This window comes from Arachis duranensis, chromosome 6, assembly GCF_000817695.3.
Source record: "Arachis duranensis cultivar V14167 chromosome 6, aradu.V14167.gnm2.J7QH, whole genome shotgun sequence".
NCBI lineage: Eukaryota > Viridiplantae > Streptophyta > Magnoliopsida > Fabales > Fabaceae > Arachis > Arachis duranensis.
Window position 1 is genome coordinate 50,731,559 of NC_029777.3, and position 24,871 is coordinate 50,756,429.

At 39.6% G+C, this 24,871-nt stretch overlaps 1 protein-coding gene and 1 non-coding gene across 2 annotated transcripts in view; one reads left to right on the plus strand and one right to left on the minus strand.

Moving 5' to 3' along the window:
• The window catches only part of LOC107493730 (cytochrome P450 76A2), a 31,178-nt gene extending 26,946 nt beyond the window's left edge, over nucleotides 1–4,232 (minus strand). The window contains exon 1 of the mRNA XM_016114786.3: nucleotides 3,245–4,232. Coding sequence (XP_015970272.1) covers nucleotides 3,245–4,162 — 918 coding nt within the window. The 5' untranslated portion in view covers nucleotides 4,163–4,232. The remainder of the gene's footprint in view (nucleotides 1–3,244) is intronic.
• Nucleotides 4,233–21,604: 17,372 nt separating this feature from the next.
• On the plus strand, nucleotides 21,605–21,712 carry LOC127740190 (small nucleolar RNA R71). The gene has a single exon (XR_008000871.1). It is a non-coding gene; the product is annotated as a small nucleolar RNA R71 (small nucleolar RNA).
• The last annotated feature ends 3,159 nt before the right edge of the window (nucleotides 21,713–24,871 follow it).

A 24,871-nucleotide genomic window follows, 5' to 3' on the forward strand; every position in this document is an offset into this window, starting at 1 on the left:
TAGTTTTCACTGCGAGGATGGGATGTAGCCATCAACCATGGGTGATGCCTCCAGACGATTAGCCATGCGAGTGACAGCCGCATAGGATCATTTTCCCGAGAGGATTGAAAGTAGCCACCGCTTATGGTGAACCCCTATACACAGCTTGCCATGGAAAGGAGTAAGAAGGATTGAGTTGAAGCAGTGGGAGAGCAGGCGTCCTTGAGCCATACAGTATCTCCATTCGCTTATCTGAAATCCCCACCAATGAATCTGCATGAGTATTCTATCCCTTTTATTATTTATTTTCTTATTTCTATTTTCGAAACCATAAACCAATTTAATCTGCCTAACTGAGATTTACAAGGTGACCATAGCTTGCTTCATACCAACAATCTCTGTGGGATCGACCCTTACTCACGTAAGGTTTATTACTTGGACGACTCAGTACACTTGCTGGTTAGTTGAACGGAGTTGTGTCCACTCGTGCCAATTTCAAATTCCATAAAAGTATAACTTAAAGAATAGTGATCACAATTTCGTCCACCATGCATCTTGAGGGTGTGAAAGTGTCTGGTGCACCGCCACCTAGAACAATCTTGGTGCAGTAGTGTATCCGTGATAAAGGTGTATTGGAAGTTCTATGCAACTTTGTGAGTGCTCAATTCGTTTTCGTTTTTGTATTTGATAGTTGTCTAATGGAATTGAATAGTTAGATAATAGAGTTTCAGTTGCAGGTAACTCCATTAAAGAAGTTTCAACCTTCAAGATATATAATAGGCTTATGTACTGTTGTTTGCATTGAAGTTCTTGGTAGTCCCGTGACGATTAATGATGATATATTGATGTCATACTTATTCATACAAAAATTGTTAGAAAATTGATTGATTCTTAACATAATTGATAACCTTGATCATCTTGAGAAAAAAAGAAATATGATTTTGATGAGATTATTACAATTTGTGCTCTTGGAGTAGCTGCCCACTGGTAGTTCTGCCGCTTTGCACAGCTTACATGGTTTTGGAAATTTAAGTGAGACTATTAAGGTATCATAATTTTTTTTTAAATAGTATATCATCTTTTGTGCAATTTTTAGTGTGATCAATATCCATGTATTTTCTTTCCAAGAAGGTAAACATACTATTTTAATATCCTATTCTAAGTCCTAACTTCAGCCATTGGCTCAAATTTTTAGTGGCTATTGATTCTTGAGCTTCACTTCAGTTCAGATGTGTGTGCTGGTTTGGAAGCTTGTTTTCTTGTTCATTATTAGATATTTTGTATTGATTAGAAACTAGTTTTGCTTTCTAATCTTATTCACATGTTATTCTTGTCTTTTGTATAAAGAAAATAAACATGGTATATTTGATGCTATTCTTCATGGACGCATTGATTTCTCTTCGGATTCTTGGCATTCCATATCGAGTAGTGCCAAAGATCTAGTCAAGATGTTACATGTTGACACCAAGGAATGGTTTTCGGCTATTGAATTCCTTAGTAAGTTAGTAAATTTGTATTATGTCAAAAGTGGTTTATATTTTATATTTAATTGTATTGCACTATTGTTTATGAAGACCAACTGGTTGTGTTATATCTTCAGCATAAATCTATAGTCTTATCTTTGAGATCAGATCTATTGGAAAGATAACAAAATCAATGAAAACTGAAAAACTGGCATGAAATAGATTTAATTGTGACACAAAGACCTTGCTATATAGAGGTAAGCTTGACTTGAAATATGCTAAAATTGATACACGCTCTATTTGTGACATATAGACACCATAGTTCCAGCCTTCTTCTATATTGAGGAAGCTTAAGATTTTTAATTTTGATTCATTATGGCTACTTGCTATCGTTGCAGCCAATGCAATGTTTACATTCAATTTGTCAATGTTTTATGTGATTTTAATGCATACTTTTCACTAATGCTTCCTTGATACTGGCATGAATTTTTACATTAATTCAGTTAATGAAATGATTAATGAGATGAGATGAAAATTTTCATTTGATCACTTTGCTATTAGAAAAATGTACCTATATTTTTTATTTGGGAACCTAGTGTATGAAATTGAAATAAGATTTTAGCCTCTAGTGTCTGAATTCTAATGTTATACTAAGTCTTAAGAGTTAATATTAATATGTTCAGGTTAGATATGGCCAGCTATAGAGAATTGATGTCTACACATATGACTCTGATCTTGTTGCAGGTATGCATTATTATAAAAAAAGGCTACTAATTTTGATTACTAAGTGACAAATTTAACATGCTTGAAATTAGTACTAATTTTACAATTTGTTGTATAGTTCTCATGCATACAGGTTACTGTCACTCAATAACTTCTCCACCTCTGACAGCTATACAAGAGTTGCATGCAACCATTCATGTACTACAAATTAGTCCGAATGTTGTTTAGGAATTAAATTAATTTTTTTCTAATATAAAATTATAATTTTTTAAATGTTTATTTTGAATGTTGAATTTATTTTTTTTTAAAGGTTTCATTCATATTTTATTATGTACATATATAATTCAAATATATACATGGAAGATTAATTTTTTATTATTTTATTTTATTTAAAAGATTAACTTATTTATATTCCTATTTGATTTTTGATTTTTTTTATTTGAAAAGGATTAGGCCACGCTCTAGAAGTGTAACGACAAGTTTTCACTTTTTGGCAAGTTTTAAAAGTGTGGCAAAAAAATAAAACGTACCAATATATCAATAAAAATTTGGCGATAGATCAACCAGCACACTTACAGATGTGATTCTCTTAAAAGTGTATCAATAGCTTAAAAAATATGCCAAAAAATTATCAACACGTTTTTTACACTTTTTAACACGTTTTAAAAGCGTGACAAAAAACTTATTTTTTTGTAGTGTGCTTCTTAGTTGAGTTATAGTGCTATCAAGAAAGTCAACTTAACTCCTAGTGTGAGACTACACACGTCCCTCTCCTATTAGTTTTAACGTTGAGGTCACCTTAATCACCAAATTATACAAGCCACTACACTACAGAATGCACCAAATAAAATTATCAAATAAATTCAGTATAAAATCTATTAAAAATAAAATTTTATTAGAGATTGACTGAAAAGTTATTTGTATTTTTTTTTTCTAGGTTGATTCTTCGTCCATTTTTAGTCTTTTAAACTATTGATCAATTTTTTCCTAACAAAATTGATTAAATGTGTAAATGAAAAAAATAAGATGATTATTCACATGAAATGTTAGTCAACGGAAAATAATACTATGGTACCTACCAAAATGAATACGTTGAGGTCCTTGTCGGAGATATTCCGTGCCTCCTCACCGCCACCGCCCTGAAATTGAAGCAGCACATCCAAGAAATCCTTTCTAGCCATATCATCACTATGCTGCAGCTGCAACCGCTCCTTCACGAACTTGGAAGCAATCTCAATGGCCTTTCCCATGTCCCTCTTCATCCTCCGCTGCAGCCCCTGCGGGTCCACCCACACAAGCCACGGGAACACGTCCGCCACGTTCGCGTGCCCCGTCCACTCCAAAAGCCCCATGATTGCTTTAAACAGATCCGACCCTGTTTCCGATTCCGGGTCAAACATGTCTTGGGAAAGCATAAGGTTCCCGAACAGATTGAACGACATCAAGAACACGAATCTTGCCACGTGGACACCTTCGCCGGCTTTGAGTTTTTTAGCTTCTTTTGCTACCCAGGAAACCATGTCGTTGACGCACCTGCGCCGGACGGGAGCGGTGTCGTTGATGCGTTTCGCCACGAGCATGTCCACCGTGACGAGGCGGCGCATGAGGCGCCAGTAAGGGCCGTAAGGGGCAAGGGCTAAAGAGGACTTGTCGTAGTTGTGGACTCGCATGGTTTGAATGATTGTCCTGTCGGCGAAGTTGTGGTCGTGGGACTTGAAGAACTCAGTGGCGGTTTTGGCGTTGAGGATGGCGACGGTGTTGATGGCTCCCAGCTGGAGGCGCACAACGGGGCCGTAGGTATGGCTTAGGTTGGCGAGGGTGCGGTGTGGCATGTCTCCGAGCTGGAATAAGTTGCCAAAAATTGGCCATCCTGGTGGTCCTGGAGGGTGGCGGTTGGAGGAGGAGTGGCGGCGGCGGAGGAGGAAGAATGTGAGAAGAGGCGGAAGGGAGAGGAGTACGAGAAGGAGTGAGAGAGGGTAATATGAAGGAGTGTCCATGATTGCTTCAGATTTTTGGCAATGTTGTCAATGGCTTCATCTTCATACATTACATTGTAAATTTGAGTGTAAGTTTATAGGATTTGTAAACTCACAAAAATCATCTTCAACTTACAAAAAAATCAAGATTTTTAGAATAATATTATTTGATTTACTATTTATAAAATGAATTCTCTCATTCAAAATTATTATATCAAAAAAGTTTAATAGTTAAATCAAGAGATTAATTTCTAATTAAGAATTGAGATTTCAATATATAAATGATAAATCAGATGTAATTTAATTGTTATTTGATAAAATCTGATGTATGAATTGAGATTTTTGTTATTATTATTATTTTTATTTTTATTTTTTATCCAATATATTTTTTAGGACTTTGACAAATTAAATCTATATGTTATTAGAATTTTATCATAATAAATCTAAAATATGATCATTGTTGTGGTGCTGTTTACATATAAAAGCTCAGTTTAGGCAAATATAAGTGAACATGTATATATAATTCATATTTTATGCCCAAAAAGATAACTTTTGAGAAGATGCATGTATTTATAACATATTATTATTAAACTCGCTCATCCTCATCACAATAGTAAAAAAAAAGAAGAGGAAGGAGAGAATACCCAAACGCTTTTACATATTGAAAATTTGAAACAGATTGTGACATGTGACTCTGCCATTCTACAAATTTTTAATTCTTTTTATGGAAAACGGGGCAACCGACCAAATAAAATTTTTAATACAATAATAATATCTGCATATTTTTTTATTCGATAATATTAAAAAAATTCAAAATTTACTTTAAAAAAATTTAACTATTTTTAAAGGACATCTTCTTTTCTTTTCTTCTTGATATCTCTCTCTAACAAAGGACCTTTATACTCTGACATAGAAAATTTTTTATTTTCTTCTGTTCTTGCATTCTTTCTTTTTGTTTATGAACATGAACAGAGATAAAGAACCTCTCTTTGATCCTGATCCTGAACCTGACTAAAGAGGCGTTTACAACAAGTTAGACAACAACACTTCAGAAGAAACCTCACAGAGCTTTTCGAACAAGAAATTGAGAATACAGACATGGCAGCCAATCTAAATGATGGAGGAGACGCAAGAAAGGTCCTTAGTGACTTCACTGCACCCACTTATGAATTCTATGGAAAAAACATCTCTATACTTGCCATTGGTGCAAATAACTTTGAGCTAAAGCCTCAATTGGTTACTCTAATGCAATAGAATTGTAAATTTCATGGACTTCCAGGAAGATTCACATAAATTCTTATTTGAGTTCATGCAAATCTGTGATACAGTTAAGACCAATGGAGTACAGGCTTATACTTTTTCCTTTTGCTGTTAGAGACAGAGCTAGGATATGGTTGGATTCTCAACCCAAGAAAAGTCTAGACTTGTGGAAAAACTTGGTCAATGCATTCTTGGCTAAGTTCTTTCCACCTCAGAAGCTGAGCAAGGTCAGGGTGGAAGTTCAAACCTTTAGACAAAAAGAGGGTGAATACCTATACGAAGCTTGGGAAAGATACAAGCAACTAATAAGGAGATGTCCTCCTGACATGCTCTCCAAATGAACTATCGTAGGAATCTTCTATGATGGCCTATCTAAGATGTCCAAAATGTCATTGGACCATTCTGCTCGTGGATCACTCCACTTAAAGAAAACGCCTGAAGAGGCACAAGAACTTATTGAAATGGTTGCAAACAACCAATTATTGTTCACTTCTGAAAGAAACCTTGTGAACAATGGGGCAGCTCAGAAGAAAGAAGTCCTGGAGGTTGGCACTCTAAATGCCATATTCACTCAAAACAAGATCCTGACCAAACAGGTCAACAAAGTCTCTCAGCATTTGATTAGATTACAAGCTGTAGTTGGCAGTACTCAAGACCCCTCCTATGAAGGAGATGCTTATGATCCAGATCAATTGATGATGAAAAAGGTTAATTATATGGGGAATCCCAACAATGAGCCTTATGGAAACACCTACAACCCATCATGGAGGAATCACCCTAACTTTTCATGGAATGATCAATAGAACCCTTAACAAGGGTTCAACAACAACCAAGGTGGAAGGAACCAAAATAGGTTCAATAACAAACCATTCTCACCTTCTCAGCAACAGATGGAGACTTCTGAGCAGAGCCTATCTGACTTAGCCACTATAGTCTCCGATCTCTCTAAGACCACTCACAGTTTCATGATAGAGACTGGGTCCTCCATTAGGAATCTGGAGGTACAGAATGGTCAGCTGAGTAAGAAGATCCCTGAAATCCCTTCTAACACTCTTCCAAGTAATACTGAAGTAAACCCAAGAGAAGAGTGCAAGGCCTTCACTATAGCAGCTGGGGCCGAATCTGAAGGGAAGTTTCTGGCATTGAACGCCAGCCAGGTAGTAGAGGTCGGGCGTTCAACGCCCAAGGAGGAGCATGTCTTGGCATTAAACGCCACAATGGGGGGAGGATGAGTGTTCTGTGCCCCCTAATGACACCCCTATTGAAGAACTAACAGAAACCAGCACTCATGAGGAAACCATAGAGGTTCTCTTGAATGCCTTGTTGCAATGTATAGAATCTGAAGAATACTCCTCCTTTGACGAGGAAGAGAAAACTAGGGAAGAGCAAGTCGCTCGGTACTTTAGAATTTTGATGAAGCTGAATGCCAAATTATTTGGAACAGAGACATTGGAGGTCAAACCTCCGGTGTTCACCAAGGAACTCAATGCCATAGTTCAGAAGAAACTACCTCAAAAGTTGCCAGATCCTAGACGCTTTCTAATTTCCTGCACCATAGGAACAATTACCTTTGAGAAGGCTTTATACGACCTAGGGTCAAGCATAAACCTCATGCCTCTCTCTGTAATGGAGAGGCTGGGAATTCTTGTGGTGCAAGTTGTCAAGATCTTATTAGAGATGGCAGACAAATCACTGAAAAAGGCATATGACCTGGTAGAGGATGTCTTAGTAAGGGTTGAAAATCTTTACATCCCTGCAAATTTTATAATCATAAATACCCGAGAGGATGAGGATAAATCCATCATCCTTGGAAGACCTTTCCTAGCCACTGCCAATGCCATAATTGATGTGGCAAGGGAAGAGCTCGTTTTGCATTTATGGGAAGATCACATTTTGTTCAAGATGACTAAACCTAACTCCCTCCCGAAAGGAGAGACAACTGTGTAACACTTAGTGTTCTAACCTTCTCTCTCTGTGCAGAGCTTTACAGAGTCCCCATATACCGAATCTAAGTTTGGTGTTGAGAAACCATCATCAAGCAATGAGAATGAAGGTACTAAGGGAAAGGTACCTAAAGGTTGGATGGATAGGAAAATCACCACTAAAGGCCTCTCACCTAGCCTGAGAGTTGTCTTCACACATAGCCCTGTGATTCCACACACTATGAACAAAGTCCTATCTCTAGAACACGTGGAGCTCTTCCATGAGAGCACAGGGAAGAAGTTCACTGTAAGGGGCAAAATTTTGAGCCCCTTTCCATCCCCGTAAAGGGGCTAACCGTCAAGCTAGTGACATTAAAGAAGCGCTTGTTGGGAGGCAACCAAACCATAACTTTAGTATTCTTATTTTTAGTTATTTCTTTCGAGTTATATTAAGTTATTTTCAGAATTATTTCCCTTTTAGAGTTTGTGATCATGTGCAGTAGAATAGAGACAAAGACATTCCAAGATGGAAACAGAACACCTTGGAGTAGACCCCTTGCTGGCATTGAACGCCAGACCAGGAGGCCAGAGGGGCGTTCAACGCCCCCAAATGGGTGCAAAAGCTAGCGTTGAATGCCACACAAGGAGAGGTGTGGGCGTTCAATGCCAAAGAGGGAGCAGCATTGCTGGCGTTGAACACCAAGGGAGGAGTCCCTATAGGGCTTTTAACACCCTACATGGAGCAAGAAGCTGGCGTTGAACGCCAGCCAGGGAGCAGAGGTTAGGCGTTCAATGTCCACAACGGAGCAAGAAGCTGGCGTTGAGCGCCAGACAAGAAGCAGAGGCTGGGCCGTTCAACGCTCACAAGGGGGCATGAAATTCAAATTCCCTAGCCTCTCAAGATTAGTGGGTCCCACAGAATCTCCACCTACCCTATCTTCTTCTCTCTTTTACTTTCCCTCTTCCCCATGTACACTCTTCCTGATACACCCTCAACCAATCATATCCACATCATCTTTCTCTCTTCCCAACAACCTTCATCACTCCTATCCATCCATTCCCACCAACCCATTTCAAATTCAAATCTTTTCCACCCATATTCTCCCCTCATGGCTGAAACCTAACCATAACCCACCACTATAAATAACTCTTCATAGAACCCTTCAAAACACACACCTCATACCCAATAAGCCCCACTTGGCCGAATCCCCCTCTCTCTCCATCTCTACTATTCTCTTCATCTTCTACTCTCTTCTTCTCTTTCATTCATATTTGCTCGTGGACGAGCAAAGTTCTTTAGTTTGGTGTTGCAAAAGCTTTGCCTTTTGACTTCTACCATTTCTAAGTATAGCACCCAAAGTCGGAGAGTCCTCAAGAAAGAGGAAAGGAAAAGCCATTGCTTCCGCCTCCGATCCCTAGAAAATGAGGAGATCCCTCACCAAGACTCATCAAGATCACTTATGTGAAGTAGTGGCAAAGATAAAGGTGATCCCCGAGGTCCCTTTCAGGTTCAAAAAGAATGAGTACCCAAAGATCCAACAAGAAATCCAGAGAAGAGGTGATGGCGGAAAATCACATCCACACAACTATCAGAAAGTATACCGGGTCATATCAAGTAGTAAAACTTACAAGAGTGAGGTCGATCCCACAGGAATTTATGGATCAAGCAATTTTAGTTAGGTGATGATTCTAGTCAAGCGAATATTGAATAGAGCTTGGTGAAATTTAATGGACAGAATATAAATTGCAAGAAAGTAAATGCTGGAAAGTAAATGACAGAAACTTAAATGGTATAAAATGTAAAGTGCTGTAGAAATAAATGCTGAAAAGTAAATGACAGAAACTTGAATGACAAGAAATGAAAATAGGTTGAATCTTAGATTGCAAGAAAGTAAAAAGATAGAATGAAAATTAAATTGCATGTAAATTAAAAGGGGTCTTGGGTGCTGTAAATCAAGAAAGCAGTTAATCAAAGCAATTAAGGTGAATTCAAGGTAACCAAAATAAAGAAATATCAAAGAGAAAGATTCATTAGGGATTGGAGATATCATAATCCATCATGAATCAAATGGGTCTCAACTTCATTCTCAATCATATAAAGTAGATCTATGGCAGATTGAAATTGATTGAGTCCCAATTCCTTGGCTACTCAATCTCTCTAAACATAACCAATTTTGCCAATTCCTTGTTCTAATTGTCATGAGAAGAGGTTAAGTGCATTCTCTTAGCCATAAGCCACACAAATTCTCAAGACCTCAATTCCTCTCGAATGGTGTTGGTTAAGAGAACTGTGAGGGATAGAGCTTTAATTCTAATCTCTATGATTTCCCTTCTGAGGCTCACATAGAGATTCAATTGATTCAAACCCTCTTCCGAAGTGAGTAAATCACAATAAACATAGAAGGTATCCCTTAGCTACAACAAGCGAATTGAGAAGAAGATGAATTTTATTCAATCATGTGAATTACAATAGAGCTCCTCCCCCTAATGATTTGGGGTTTAGTTCATCATTGCTTAGCAAAACAAAAAGGAAACGAAAAGTACATAAAAGTAGAGAAAAGTACAAGGAAAATGATTTCAGGGTTTCCCAATTAGGGTCCTTGCTTGCCAGCCTTTTTCTAACTTCAAAATCTATCATATTTATACACTTCCTAGATTAATCTTCAAGACTTTGGATGTGGGCTTTGGCCTTCAGTTGAAGCAAATTAGGAGTGACTTTTTGTGACGTTGACATAGGCGTTAATTCAGTAACGTTCACACTTGCATGGGTGCCATTTTGAATTGAAGTTGGTGCTGGTGTTGGTGACCAACGTTTGTGCAATAATGGTGGCACAAATGTTGCATGCAAAAAGCCTCTTTGGGCATTGCGACTAACGTTGGGCTCAACGTTGGTGCACCAACGTTTGTCTGGTCACGTGTGCGCGTCACCCACGCGCACGCGTCAAAGCTATTTTTTTTCCATTTTGCGTGTGTGCGTCGCCCATGCGTGCGCGAGACTTGCTAATTTTCCACTATCACGCATATGCGTCATTCTTGTGTACGCCTCACATCAAATTTTTCCAGCTCGAACTTCAGATTTTATCAAAGACATTGTGTGCAACATTTGTGGCAACATTTGCACACCAACGTTGGCATCTACTTAGCTTGCAACGTTGCCAGCAATGTTGGTGAGCCACCCTTGGGCCACTAACGTTACTTGTTAAGCCTTGGAACGTTGGAGGGCAACGTTGGTGAGCCAACCTTGGCCACCAACGTTGCACCTCACTTGCTAGCAACGTTGTTAGCAATGTTGGTGAGCTACTTTAGGCCACCAACATTGCTCTTCATGCTTGGAACATTTGCGGCAACATTGGTGGACCAACTTTGGCCACCAACGTTGCCTTTTCTATCTAATGCCAATGTTTGTGGCAACGTTGGTGAGCCAACTTGGCCACCAACGTTGCTTCCTTCTCCACAAGCAACGTTCATGGCAATGTTGGTGAGCCAACTTTGGCCACCAGTAATGGAGAATATGTTGGAGTTTTGGAGATGCTTTGTCTTCTGAATCTCTGCTTTCTTCCTGTCTTCGTCTTCACGCACGCAAGTCCCCTCCCATGGCAAGCTGTATGTTTGGTGGGTCACCGTTGTCAATGGCTACCATCCATCCTCTCAGTGAAAATGATCCAGCTACACTGTCACCACACGGCTAATCATCTGTCGGTTCTCACACATGTTGGAATAGGATCCATCGATCCTTTTGCGTCTGTCACATGCCCAATACTTATGAGTTTGAAGCTCGCCACAGTCATCCCTTCCCGGATCCTACTCGGAATACCATAGATAAGGTTTAGACTTTCCGGATCTCAAGGATGCTGCCCATGGGTTCTAGCTTATACCACGAAGACTCTGGTCTCACGGATCTGAATGCTCTGTTGTCAAGAGAGGCAATCAAACTTGTGAGCCAGGAACCCAAGAGATACTTATTCAATCTAAGGTAGAACGGAAATGGTTGTCAGGCACGCGTTCATAGGTTGAGAATGGTGATAAGTGTCACAGAACATCACATTCATCATGGTTAAGTACGAATAAATATCTTAGATAGAAACAAGCATGTTTGAATGCCAAAAAAAGTAATTGCAATAATTCATCGATACACAACAGAGCTCCGCACCCACAACAATGGGATTTAGAGACTCATGCTGTCAGAAATACAAAGTTCAGATCTAAAATGTCATCAGGTACAGAATAAATCTCTAAAAGTTGTTTAAATACTAAACTAGTAACCTAGGTTTACAGAAAATGAATAAACTAAGATAGATAGTGCAGAAATCCACTTCCGGGGCCCATTTGGTGTGTGCTGGGCTGAAACTTGAGCTTTCCATGTGCCTAGACTGTTTCTGGTGTTAAACGCCAGGTTGTAACCTATTTCTGGTATTTTACTCCAACTCGTAACGTGTTTCTGGCGTTTTACGCCAGAATGGGACATGGAACTGGCATTGAACGCCAGTTTACATCATCTATCTTTGAGCAAAGTATGAACTATTATATATTGCTGGAAAGCCCTAGATGTCTAATTTCTACCGCAATTGAGAGCGTGCCAATTGGACTCTTGTAGCTCCAGAAAATCCATTTCGAGTGCAGGGAGGTCAGAATCCAACAACATCAGCAGTCCTTTTTCAGCCTGAATCAGATTTTTGCTCAGATCCTTCAATTTCAGCCAGAAAATACCTGAAATCACAGAAAAACACACAAACTCATAGTAAAGTCCAGAAATATAAATTTTGCCTAAAAACTAATAGAAATATACTAAAAACTAACTAAAACATACTAAAAACTATATGAAATTACCCCCAAAAAGCGTATAAAATATCCGCTCATCACAACACCAAACTTAAACTGTTGTTTGTCCTCAAGCAACGAGATAAATAAAATAGGATAGAAAGAAAATTAAGAGGCAAAATCATCTCAGAGTTTCTGTATGAAGCATAAATTCTAATTAGATGAGCGGGACTGGTAGCTTTTTACTCCTGAACAGTTTTGGCATCTCAATTTATTCTTTGAAGTTTAGAATGATTGGCATCTATGGGAACTTAGAATTTGGATAGTGTTCTGAGGTTACCTGAAACTGTAGGTCGATCTCGGATGAGATCTTTTGTGCTGGTTGGAGATGACGTGTCCGGCTTGTTGGACTTGGCGGTGCTGCTGATCCTTCGTCCCCGGAGGGTTGGGAGTACCTACAAGGGACTCCGATGCTTAAGTTAGCAAGGGTATTAAGTAGGTATTGAGTAGAATCAGAGTATGAGTTATACCTGGGTGCTCCAATGTATTTATAGTGATGAGGCGTGACCTTTTTAGATAAGATAAGTTAGTTATCTTATTTTATCTTACCTTCTAGGTGAGGTCATCTTATCTTCGTGGGAACCGCCCTTCTCTCTGTAGGCTTGGGCTGCCTTAGGATTTGGGGCATGTTCCTCTATTTGGGCCCTTTTTGGGCTTTTCTGGTGACTTGGCCGAGCTCTTTGGAAAGAGGTGGGGTTGTCCTGACCTGAAGAGGTCGGTTGCTTTGTCTGTAGAACATCCCGGGTTGGACAGCTTGACCCAGGGTATGAACAGTGCCCCTGCTCGAGCTCGGTCTTTATCTGGAGGTCGAGTCTTGGTCTTCGAGCCTGCTTGGGTAAAGCCGAACTCGAGCATTTTGTCGCTTTATCTTTGTATAGCTCCTTTTTGAATGTGGAACGTTTCTGCTTCTTTAAGCGTGCACTTTTGCATTAGCGCTCTAGCTTTGGAAACGTGTGAGGGTTTAACACCCTCATTAATGGGCTTTTAATGCTCCGCTTTCTCTGGGTCTCTTTATTTTTAAACTTCGTATTTGAAAAACGATTTCTCTTCTTCGTAACCTTCTTTCTCTCTTTTCTATTTTCTCTGTGATTTTCTCATTTCCTTCTGCGACGTTTGCTTGGCGATCATTTAGTGTTCCTCTTTTCCTCAGGTTGGTTCTTTTCCCTGCTTCTTTACTTGATTTGGAATGTGATTCTTCAATAAAGTTTTGATTTTGCCTGTATCTATGTTGGAAAGCTTGAATCTTTTCATATTGCCATGCTTGACTGCCCCTGTGATGTACGTGTTTTGGTCCTCTTTTCGCCCTTACGTTTAGTGTCTCTAGGGTTTTGCATGTTGTCGCTGCTTGAAAAAAGGTTGCTCCTTTAGTGGGTTTAGGTTCAACGATGTTTTCTTGATGATTTCTGCTTCTGTTGTTGTTTCTGGTTTGAAAGGGAAGGATTGTTGCTGGGGTGTGAATCTTGTAAATCCTCTTGGGTTCTTGTTCTGTGGCTGCCTCCAAAGGATGCCCCAGGATGTAAGTCCTGGGGTCTCCTTTTTGTTGCTTGTATTGTGCTAGGTTGTGTAGCCGAGTTTTTTTGCTGTTGCCCGAGATGTGTTTTAGTAATCCAATATTTTATTTCTTTATTGTAGGACTAGTTGGTCTTATGGCTTCTCACAAGAATATTGTTGAGACGTCTTCCCAAGTCCCTGAGGGCATGGCCGATTGGGTGGATTCCATGGTTCTTCTGTGTCTTTCGGTGGTGGATTCTGAATTCTGTAAAGAGCTGCAAAAACATTATAGGGTTTGTGGTAGTGGTGCCCAGGAAGGGAATTACGAGCTGGTAGCACCTGATTCCCATGAGAGAGTTTGTTTTCCTACTCCAATCGAGGGGGAGCGTCCCTATTTTTATGCTTATGAATACTTCTTTAGTCTGTTGGACATTACTTTTCCTTTTTCCACTTTTGAGACCAACTTCTTGTGGTCGTGTAACATTGCTCCATCCCAGCTTCATCCCAATTCGTGGGGTTTTATAAAAATCTTTCAGCTGCTGTGTCGAGAGTTAGGCATTAAGCCTTCTCTGACTATTTTCCTCTATCTCTTTGTCTCGGCCAAGCCTGGGGCTTCTTCAAAAAAGAAAGCTTCTTGGGTTTCTTTTAGATCTGCTCAAGGGCACAAAGTCTTTGCTATGTATGACGAGTACTTTAAGGACTTTAAAAACTATTTCTTTAAAGTTCGAGCTGTTGAAGGGGTCTGCCCCTTTTTTTCTTGACGAAAATGATGAACCTACTTTTCCTCTTGAGTGGCAAAAGAATGTAATGGTGTCTCGATATACTTGGGAGATGTTGGACGAGGTCGAACAGGCCTTTGTGAGTGTCTTGGAAGATATTTGGGGGGAGCCTCCGCATCTGGATACTAAGAAGTTCCTGGGGGACCCATCTTTGGTCCGAGATGTGTTAGGTACTGACTAATGTGTTTTCACTTTTATTCTATTTTACCTTTGTGATCCATGACTTTTGTTGTTGATTCTGTCTTTTCTGTTTTTCAGAAATGTCAAAAAACAACGAATCCATGAAGGCTTTCAAAAAAGCTAGGAAGGCAGCTGTTGCACAAAACATATCGGTCAAGGCGGCTGGAGAAGGGTCTTCTCAAACCATCATGAAACTGCCCGTGCCGAGTTCCCCTGGGCCGAGGAGGGTAATCCCTACTCCTCGGGTTTGCCTTGCCGATCCTCCACAAACTTCTGCTGCTACTTCTGGTGCTCCTCCCTCAAAAAAGCAGAAAACATCTGAGCCCTTTAACCTGGATGCCCCAGATTTTGATGCTGTCGAGTTTGTCAACCAGCAAATTGCCCCTTATGGTGTACTTTCCATGGATGATGTGTCCTTTCTTCAGCACCTAGAATTCATCACTAGAAATAGTGTGAAGATGGCACATATAGGTGCGGCTATTTTCCGAACTGCTCAGGATATCCCGATTCATGCTACGAAATCCTTCATGGAGGAGGCTAAATTGGAGTTTGATCGGATCAAGGGTCTAAAGGAGGAGTTGGAGGTGAAGTTGGCGAAGGTAGAAAAGGAATTGGAGGGTGAGAAGGCTAGCTCTGTCGCCTTGGCGGCTTCCTTGAAGTTGGCTGAGGACATGGCATTGAAGCACAAGGATAGCTATGTCTCAGCTTATAGGGAGTTGGTACGTCTCCGAGATGACTTGGAAACTGCTCGGGTTGATTATGCCGAGCTCCAGGGTCACCTTGTAGGCAGCGTAGCTGCTGCTTATGAGAACCTGAGGGAGCAGGTTCGGATTCTTGCCCCTGATGCTGACTTGACTCTCTTTAGCCTTGACAATGTGGTAAAGGATGGCAAAATTGTCCCAGATGACCCTGATGATGACGACGTTGAGCCTCTTCCTGCGCCGTCTCTTAAAGCTTCTGCTATGCCGATCTCTTCAGCCCCCTCGACGGTAGTTGAGCCAAATCCTGATTGTCAGATCTTGAATCGGGGCGACGGGACGGTGGATGCGGTGCCTCTCCAAACTCGTCCTCCTTCACCTCATATTGATGCCGCCACTAAGGGTCCTCCGAACTCTCTTTAATTATCCTTGGTATATTGTGGTATAGCCCGACCTATGGGCTTTTGAACTTTTTATGTTTGTAAAATATGCTTCTGACTCTGATACTTTTTAGTTGCTTTGCTTAGCAACTTTTATTTTCATTAAACAAAGTAGTCTCCGAGCTCTTGGGGCTGACCATGATAGCTTCTTAAGTTCATTTATTACTGCAACTTGTGCTTTTTACGACATATCTGTCTGCTACTTTCTTTGTCTGACCTTTTTGGACCTCTTTGCTTTATGCTGGTAGCCCGACTTCTTTTGAGGTTGACTTCAACTTGTGCGTCGGTCTTCTTTCCTTGTTGAAGTTATCTTTAGTAATCCATTTCAGTTGAGCCGACTTCGTCATGTCGGGCTCTTCTAAGTTATTTCTGTAATCCTCTTTCTTAGACCTTGTTCAAGTCTCTTTCAGGGATTACTTTATAACTCTTTGTCGATTGAGCCAACTTCGTCATGTCGGGTTTTTCTGAGTTATTTCTGTAATCCTCTTTCTTGGACCTTGTTCAGGTCTCTTTCAGGGATTACTTTATAACTCTTTGTCGATTGGGCCGACTTCGTCATGTCGGGCTCTTCTGAGTTATTTCTGTAATCCTCTTTTTTGGACCTTGTTTAGGTCTCTTTCAGGGATTACTTTATAACTCTTTGTCGATTGGGCCAACTTTGTCATGTCGGGCTCTTCTGAGTTATTTCTGTAATCCTCTTTTTTGGACCTTGTTCAGGTCTCTTTCAGGGATTACTTTATAACTCTTTGTCGATTGGGCCGACTTCGTCATGTCGGGATCTTCTGAGTTATTTCTGTAATCTTCTTTCTTGGACCTGGTTCAGGTCTCTTTCAGGGATTACTTTATAACTCTTTGTCGTGGGCCGACCTCGTCATGTTGGGCCCTTCTAAGTTATAGTAATCCTCTTTTATATGGTTGGCCAGACCTCTTTCCAGGGATTTACTGATAACTTTTAGTCGACGTGACTTATCCGACTTTTATGTCGGTCCGTCTTTAAGTTATTTTGTAGCAATCCATTTTTTTAAGACCTCGTCAGGTCCTTTCTACGGATCACTTTCGATAACTTTTTGCATTATTCTGATTTCATCTTTGCCGATTTTTGTAGAAATTGGGTTTTAATCCTCGCGTGTTTGACCTCCGATGAATTTGGTTTTCATCTCTGTGGGTCTTCTGTCGTGATCGTGCAGTGAATTCGATTTTCACTTTTGCCAATCTGTAGCTTTATAATCGGACAATGAATGTTTCAGATTAATGCGGTGGTATTTTTTCAGTGTGACAAACTTCTCTGTATATATCCACTAGGGACACCCGGAGAGGGGTGTAATTGTGGTATTTTTTGATCTTATCCCCGTGTCGGTCTTCCTTCTTCTTAGACTCTTTATCTTTGTCTCGGGAGGAGAATCTGGATCTTGATACTTCTCCTAGTCGGGCGTTTTCTTCCATGTTGATATACTTCTCGGCTCGTTCTTGTATTTCATTTAGCGATGTGAGATACTTTTTTGATATGGATTGGCTAAAGGCCCTTCTTGGAGGCCATTAATGAGGCCCAAGATGGCCGCTTCAGTGGGTAGATTTTGTATGTCTAGACATGCCTTGTTGAATTTTTCCACGTAGTTGCGGAGACTTTCCCGATCTCCCTGCTTAATCCCCAACAGACTCGGGGCGTGCTTGGTTTTGTTTTTTTGGATAGAGAATCTGGCTGAAAACTTCTTGGCTAAATCGTCAAAACTGGAGATGGATCTTGGAGGCAGATTGTCAAACTATCTGATTGCTATTTTTGTTAAAGTAGCTGGAAAGGCTTTGCAACGAACTGCATCTGAAGCATCGGTGAGATACGTTCTACTTCTGAAATTACTGAAGTGATGGCCGGGATCTGTGGTGCCGTCGTGCAAAGTCATGTCCGGGGGTTTAAAGTCTTTTGGGATCTTGGCCTTCATGATTTCTTTGGTGAATGGATCTTGATCCTTGCAGGGGTTATCTTCACCAGGAGATCGAATAGCTTTGGTTTTGAGATAGGCTTCAATTTGTAGGAGTTTGCTTTCCAGCTCTCGACATCGCCTTATCTCCCTTTACAGGTCCTTCTCTACCGCTCGTTGATGTTGGGCATCTTTCTCGAGTTGCTTTAGTCGATCTTGAAGCGTGTCCAGAGCTTCTTGATTTGGCACGTTCTTGTCTCCGCTAGGCCGGGGGGTATCTTTAGGCGTAGCGTCATTGTTTTTGTGCGGCGTTCTATCTTCTAGATCTGAATCGTGGTTGTTGTCATGGTCGTCCGCCATGGTGATTGGATGACTTCCAGGTTCCCCGAAAACGGCGCCAATGTTCCGAGGGTTACCAGAAACTGTAGGTCGATCTCGGATTAGATCTTTTGTGCTGGTCGGAGATGATTTGTCCGGCTTGTTGGAATTGGCGGTGCTGCTGATCCTTCGTCCCCGGAGGGTGGAGGGTACCTGCAAGGGACTCCGATGCTTAAGTTAGCAAGGGTATTAAGCAGGTATTGAGTAGAATCAGAGTATGAGTTATACCTGGGTGCTCCAGTGTATTTATAGTGATGAGGCGTGACCTTTTTAGATAAGATAAGTTAGTTATCTTATCTTATCTTACCTTCTAGGTGAGGTCAGCTTATCTTCATGGGAATCGCCCTTCTCTCTGTAGGCTTGGGCTGCCTTAGGATTTGGGGCGTGTTCCTCTATTTGGGCCCTTCTTTGGGCTTTTCTGGTGACTTGGCAGAGCTATTTGGAAAGAGGTCGGGTTGTCCTGACCTGAAGAGGTCGGTTGCTTTGTCTGTAGAACATCCCGAGTCGGACAGCTTGACCCAGGGTATAAACAGATAGTGTTATTGATTCTCCTAGTTTAGTATGTTGATTCTTGAACACAGCTACTTTTTGAGTCTTGGTCGTGGCCCTAAGCACTTTGTTTTCCAGTACTACCACCAGATACATAAATGCCACAGACACATAACCGGGTGAACCTTTTCAGATTGTGACTCATCTTTGCTAAAGTTCCCGATTAGAGGTGTCCAGAGTTCTTAAACACACTCTTTTTGCTTTGGATCACGACTTTAACCAATCAGTCTCAAGCTTTTCACTTGGACCTGCATGCCACAAGCACATGGTTAGGGACAACTTGATTTAGCTCCTTAGGCCTGGATTTTATTTCCTTGGGCCCTCCTATCCATTAATGCTCAAAGCCTTGGATCCTTTTTAGCCTTGCCTTTTGGTTTTAAGGGTTTATTGGCTTTTTCTGGTTGCTTTCTCTTCTTCTCTCTCCTTTTTTTTTGCAAGCTTTGTTATTCACTGCTTTTTCTTGCTTCAAGAATCAATTTTATGATTTTTCAGATCATCAATAACATTTTTCTTGTTCATCATTCCTTCAAGAGCCAACAGATTTAACATTCATAAACTCCACTATCAAAATTATGCACTGTTCAGGCATTCATTCAGAAGACAAAAGGTATTGCCACCACATATAAATAATTTTAATTTTTCTTATTAAAAATTCAAAAAAATATTACCTCCTTATTCTAAAAATATACTATTTTATTCATGTTTAATGATGATGAGAAAAATAAATTATAGCTTAATTGGAGATAAAATCAAAATAAAGATACTAATTACTACTACTCATATATAACTTCTAAGGTAAATTCCTAATAAGAACAATTATCACAGAGTTAAGGCTAAGATTAGGACTCAACAACATTTATTTTGGGAAGTGGATGCTCCTTTAGTCTGTGGGGTGCTTGGCCCTTCAAGAGATAGCTTCTGGCACTTCAATTCCTTCAGTTCACGCCCTTGCTCTTCTTGTTCCTTTCATTCTCCTATTAAAGGAGTCTGGGTCATATTGCAGTTGAGGCAGCTTGAAGATCTCTCTTATTTTGTCAGGGTGGAGGTGAACAATCTTCCCTCTGACCAGAGTTCGAAAGTTATAGAAGGCGGTTCCAGCTATTCTCTGCCTGTCTGTTTCTGGCGTTTAAATGCCAGACAGCTCTTCCTCTAGGGTGTGCTTTTTCTTCTGCTGTTTTTTATTTTGTTTTTAATTTTTGCAATTGTTTTGTGACTCCACATGATCATAAACCTAACAAAACATAAAAGAACAATAGAAATATAGATAAATAAACATTGGGTTGCCGCCCAATAAGCACTTCTTTAATGTCAATAGCTTGACAGTGAGCTCTCATGGAGCTTCACAAATGTTCAGAGCATGATAAGGGCCTCCCAACACCAAACTTAGAGTTTGAATGTGGGGGCTTCTCAACACCAAACTTAGAGTTTGGTTGTGGCCTCCCAACACCAAACTTAGATTTTGATTTTGGGGGTTTTGTTTGACTCTGTATTGAGAAAAGCTTTTCATGCTTCCTCTCCATGGTTGCAGAGGAAGATCCTTGAGTTTTAAACACAAGGTAGTCCCCATTCAATTGAAGGACTAGCTCTCCTCTGTCAACATCAATCACAGCTCCTGCTGTAGCTAGGAAGGGTCTTCCAAGGATGATGCATTCATCCTCATCCTTCCCAATGTCTAGGATTATGAAATCAGCAGGGATGTAAAGGCCTTTAACCTTCACTAACACGTCCTCTACCAATCCATATGCTTGTTTTATTGACTTGTCTGCCATATCTAATGAGATTCTTGTAGCTTGTACCTCAAAGATCCCCAGTTTCTCCATTACAGAGAGTGGCATAAGATTTATACCTGACCCCAGGTCACACAGAGCCTTCTCAAAGGTCATGGTGCATATGGTACAGGATATTAAGAATTTACCAGGATCTTGTTTCTTTTGAGGTAAAGTTTGCTAAACCCATGTATTTAGTTCATTAATGAGCAAGGGAGGTTCATATTCCCAAGTCTCATTACCAAACAACTTGGCATTCAGCTTCATGATGGCTCCTAGATATTGAGCAACTTGCTCTTCAGTTACATTTTCATCCTCTTCAGAGGAAGAATAGTTCTCAGAGCTCATGAATGGCAGAAGAAAGTTTAATGGAATCTCTATGGTCTCTATATGAACCTCAGATTCCTTTAGGTCCTCAATAGGGAACTCCTTTCTGTCTGGAGGACATCCCATGAGGTCTTCCTCATTGGGATTCACGTCCTCCCCTTCCTCTTTGGATTCGGCCATTTTGAATATATCAATGGCCTTGCACTCTCTTTTTGGATTCTCTTCTGTATTGCTTGGGAGAGTAATAGGAGGAGTTTCAGTGACTTTTTTACTCAGTTGGCCCACTTGTGCCTCCAAATTTCTAATGGAGGACCTTATTTCATTCATGAAACTTAAAGTGGCCTTAGATAGATCAGAGACTATGTTAGCTAAGCTAGAGGGGCTCTGCTCAGAATTCTCTATCTGTTGCTGAGAAGATGATGAAAAAGGCTTGCTATTGCTAAACCTGTTTCTTCCACCATTATTAAAGCCTTGTTGGGGCTTTTGTTGATCCTTCTATGAGAAATTTGGATGATTTCTCCATGAAGGATTATATGTGTTTTCATAGGCTTCACCCATGTAATTCACCTCAGCCATTGCAGGGTTCTCAGGATCATAAGCTTGTTCTTCAGAAGATGCTTCTTTAGTACTATTCAACGCATTTTGCCATTGCAGACTCTGAGAAATCATGTTGACTTGCTGAGTCAACATTTTGTTCTGAGCCAATATGACATTTAGAGCATCAATTTCAAGAACTCCCTTCTTCTGAGGCATCCCATTATTCACAGAATTCCTTTCAGAAGTGTACATGAACTGGTTATTTGCAACCATGTCAATGAGTTCCTGAGCTTCTGTAGGTGTTTTCTTTAGGTGAATAGATCCACCTGCAAAATGGTCCAATGACATCTTAGACAATTCAGACAGACCATCATAGAATATATCCAGGATGGTCCATTCTGAAAGCATGTCAGAAGGACATTTTTTGGTCAGTTGCTTATATCTCTCCCAAGCTTCATAGAGGGATTCACCTTCTTTCTGTTTGAAGGTTTGAACATCCACTCTAAGCTTACTCAGCTTTTGAGGAGGAAAGAACTTGGCTAAGAAAGTCGTGACCAGCTTATCCCAAGAGTTCAGGCTATCTTTAGGTTGAGAGTCCAACCATACTCTAGCTCTGTCTCTCACAGCAAAAGGGAAAAGCATAAGCCTGTAGACCTCAGGAGCAACCCCATTGTATCACAGATCTGTAAGAATTCAGTTAAGAACTGAAAAGGATCTTCTGATGGAAGTCCATGAAACTTGCAATTCTGTTGCATCAGAGAAAGTAATTGAGGCTTTAGCTCAAAGTTGTTTGCTCCAATGGCAGGGATTGAGATGCTTCTTCCATAAAAATTGGAAGTAGGTGTAGTATAATCACCAAGCATCCTCCTTGCATTATTGTTGTTGTCATTATTTTCGGCTGCCATCTCCTCTTCTTTTTCAAAAATTTCTATAAGGTTTTCTCTGGATTGTTGTATTTTAGCTTCTCTTAGTTTCTTCTTCAGAGTCCTTTCAGGTTCAGGATCTGCTTCAACAAGAATGTTCTTGTCCTTGCTCCTGCTCATATGAAAAAGAAGGGAACAAAAAATAATAATAGGGATCCTCTTTATCACAGTAGAGAGATTCCTTTATGTAAGTAGAAGAAAATAAGAAGAAAATCCGAACACAGGTAGAGGGGAGAAGAGGGTTCGAATTTTGAGTGGAAGAGAAGTGTTAGTAGATAAATAAATAAATAGAAGAAGATGAGAGGGAGGAGTTTTCGAAAATTAGAGAGAGGAAAGTAGCTAGGTAGTTTTGAAAAAGATAAGAAATAGTAAAACAAACAAAAAGTCAATTAGTTAGTTGAAAAAGATTTGAAAATCAATTTTGAAAAGATAAGGAGTTAGAAAAGATTTTTGAAATTGATTTTGAAAAAGATATGATTGAAATTTGTTTTGAAAAAGATTTGAAAAGGAAACTAAAAAGATTTGATTTTTAAAATTAAAATTGATTACTTGACTAACAAGAAACTAAAATATATGATTCTAGAATTTAAAAATTGAATCTTTCTTAACAAGAAAGTAACAAAGTTCAAATTTTTGAGTCAATCACATTAATTGTTAGTAAAATTTTTGAAAATTATGAAATAAAATTAAGAAAAAAATTTTGAAAATCAATTTTAAAAAATTTGCGAAAATATAAAAGAAAAATGAAAAAGATTTGATTTTTGAAAAAGTTTTGAAAAAATAAGATTTTTAAAATGGAAATCTTGACTTGACTAACAAGAAACAACCTATTTTAAAATTTTTTGACTAAGTCAACCTAAAAATTTCGAAATTTATGAGTAAGATAAGGAAAAGATATTTTCTTTATTTTTGAATTTTTAATGAGGAGAGAGAAAAACACTAGTATGACCCAAAACATGAAAATTTTGGATCAAAACCAATGATGCATGCAAGAACACTATGAATGTCAAGATGAACACCAAGAACACTTTGAAGATCATGATGAACATCAATACTTATTTTTGAAAAATTTTCAAGAAAAGAAAACATGCAAGACACCAAACTTAGAAATTTTCAATGTTTAGACACTATGGATAAAAAAATGCATATGAAAAACAACAAAAGACACAAAACAAGAAAATATGAAGATCAAACAAGAAGATTTATCAAGAATAACTTGAAGATCATGAAGAAAACATGCATGAATTTTCGAAAAATTTTTAGAAAATTAAAAAGATGCAATTGACACTAGACTCACACGAGAAACATAAAATATTTTTTACTTTTATGACTTTATTATTTTTGTGGATTTTTCGAAAATAAATTTTGGAAAAACGAAAATAAATAAAAAAATTTTGAAAGATTTTTGAAAACTTTTTGAAAAGAATATTACCTAATCTAAGCAACCAGATGAACCGTCAGTTGTCCAAACTCGAACAATCCCCGGCAACGGCGCCAAAAACTTGGTGCACGAAATTGGAAATTACAATTCTTCACAACTTCGCACAACCAACCAGCAAGTGCACTGGGTCGTCCATGTAATACCTTACGTGAGTAAGGGTTGATCCCACGGAGATTGTTAGCTTGAAGCAAGTTATGGTTATCTTGTAACTCTTAGTCAGGATATCAATTATAATTATTAGTTGACTTGCAAATGAACAAAAGAGAATGAAATAAATACTTGTTATGCCGTAATGGAGACTATGTTGGAGTTTTGAAGATGCTTTGTCTTCTGAATCTCTGCTTTCTTCCTGTATGTTTGGTGGGTCACCGTTGTCAATGGCTACCATCTATCCTCTCAGTGAAAATGGTCCAGGTGCGCTATCACCGCACGGCTAATCATCTGTCGGTTCTCACTCATGTTAGAATAGGATCCATCGATCCTTTTGCGTCTGTCACACGCCCAATACTTATGAGTTTGAAGCTCGTCATAGTCATTCCTTCCCGGATCCTACTCGGAATATCATAGACAAGGTTTAGACATTCCAGATCTCAAGGATGCTGCCCATGAATTCTAGCTTATATCACGAAGACTCTGGTCTCACGGATCTGAATGCTCTGTTGTCAAGAGAGGCAATCAGACTTGTGAGCCAGGAACCCAAGAGATACTTATTCAATCTAAGGTAGAATGGAAGTGGTTGTCAGGCATGCGTTCATAGGTTGAGAATGGTGATAAGTGTCACGGATCATCACATTCATCATGGTTAAGTACAAATAAATATCTTAGATAGAAACAAGCGTGCTTGAATGGAAAATAGAAGTAATTGCATTAATTCATCGAAACACAGCAGAGCTCCTCACCCCCAACAATGGGATTTAGAGACTCATGCCATCAGAAATACAAAGTTCAGATCTAAAATGTCATCAGGTACAGAATAAATCTCTAAAAGTTGTTTAAATATTAAATTAGTAACCTAGGTTTACAGAAAATGAGTAAACTAAGATAGATAGTGTAGAAATCCACTTCTGGGGCTCACTTGGTGTGTGCTGGGGCTGAGACTTGAGCTTTCCACGTGGCTAGGCTGTTTCTGGCGTTTTACTCCAACTCGTAACGTGTTTCTGGCGTTTTACGCTAGAATGGGACATGGAACTGGCGTTGAACGCCAGTTTACATCGTCTATCTTTTAGCAAAGTATGAACTATTATATATTGCTGGAAAGCCCTGGATGTCTACTTTCCAACGCCATTGAGAGCGCCCCAATTGAAC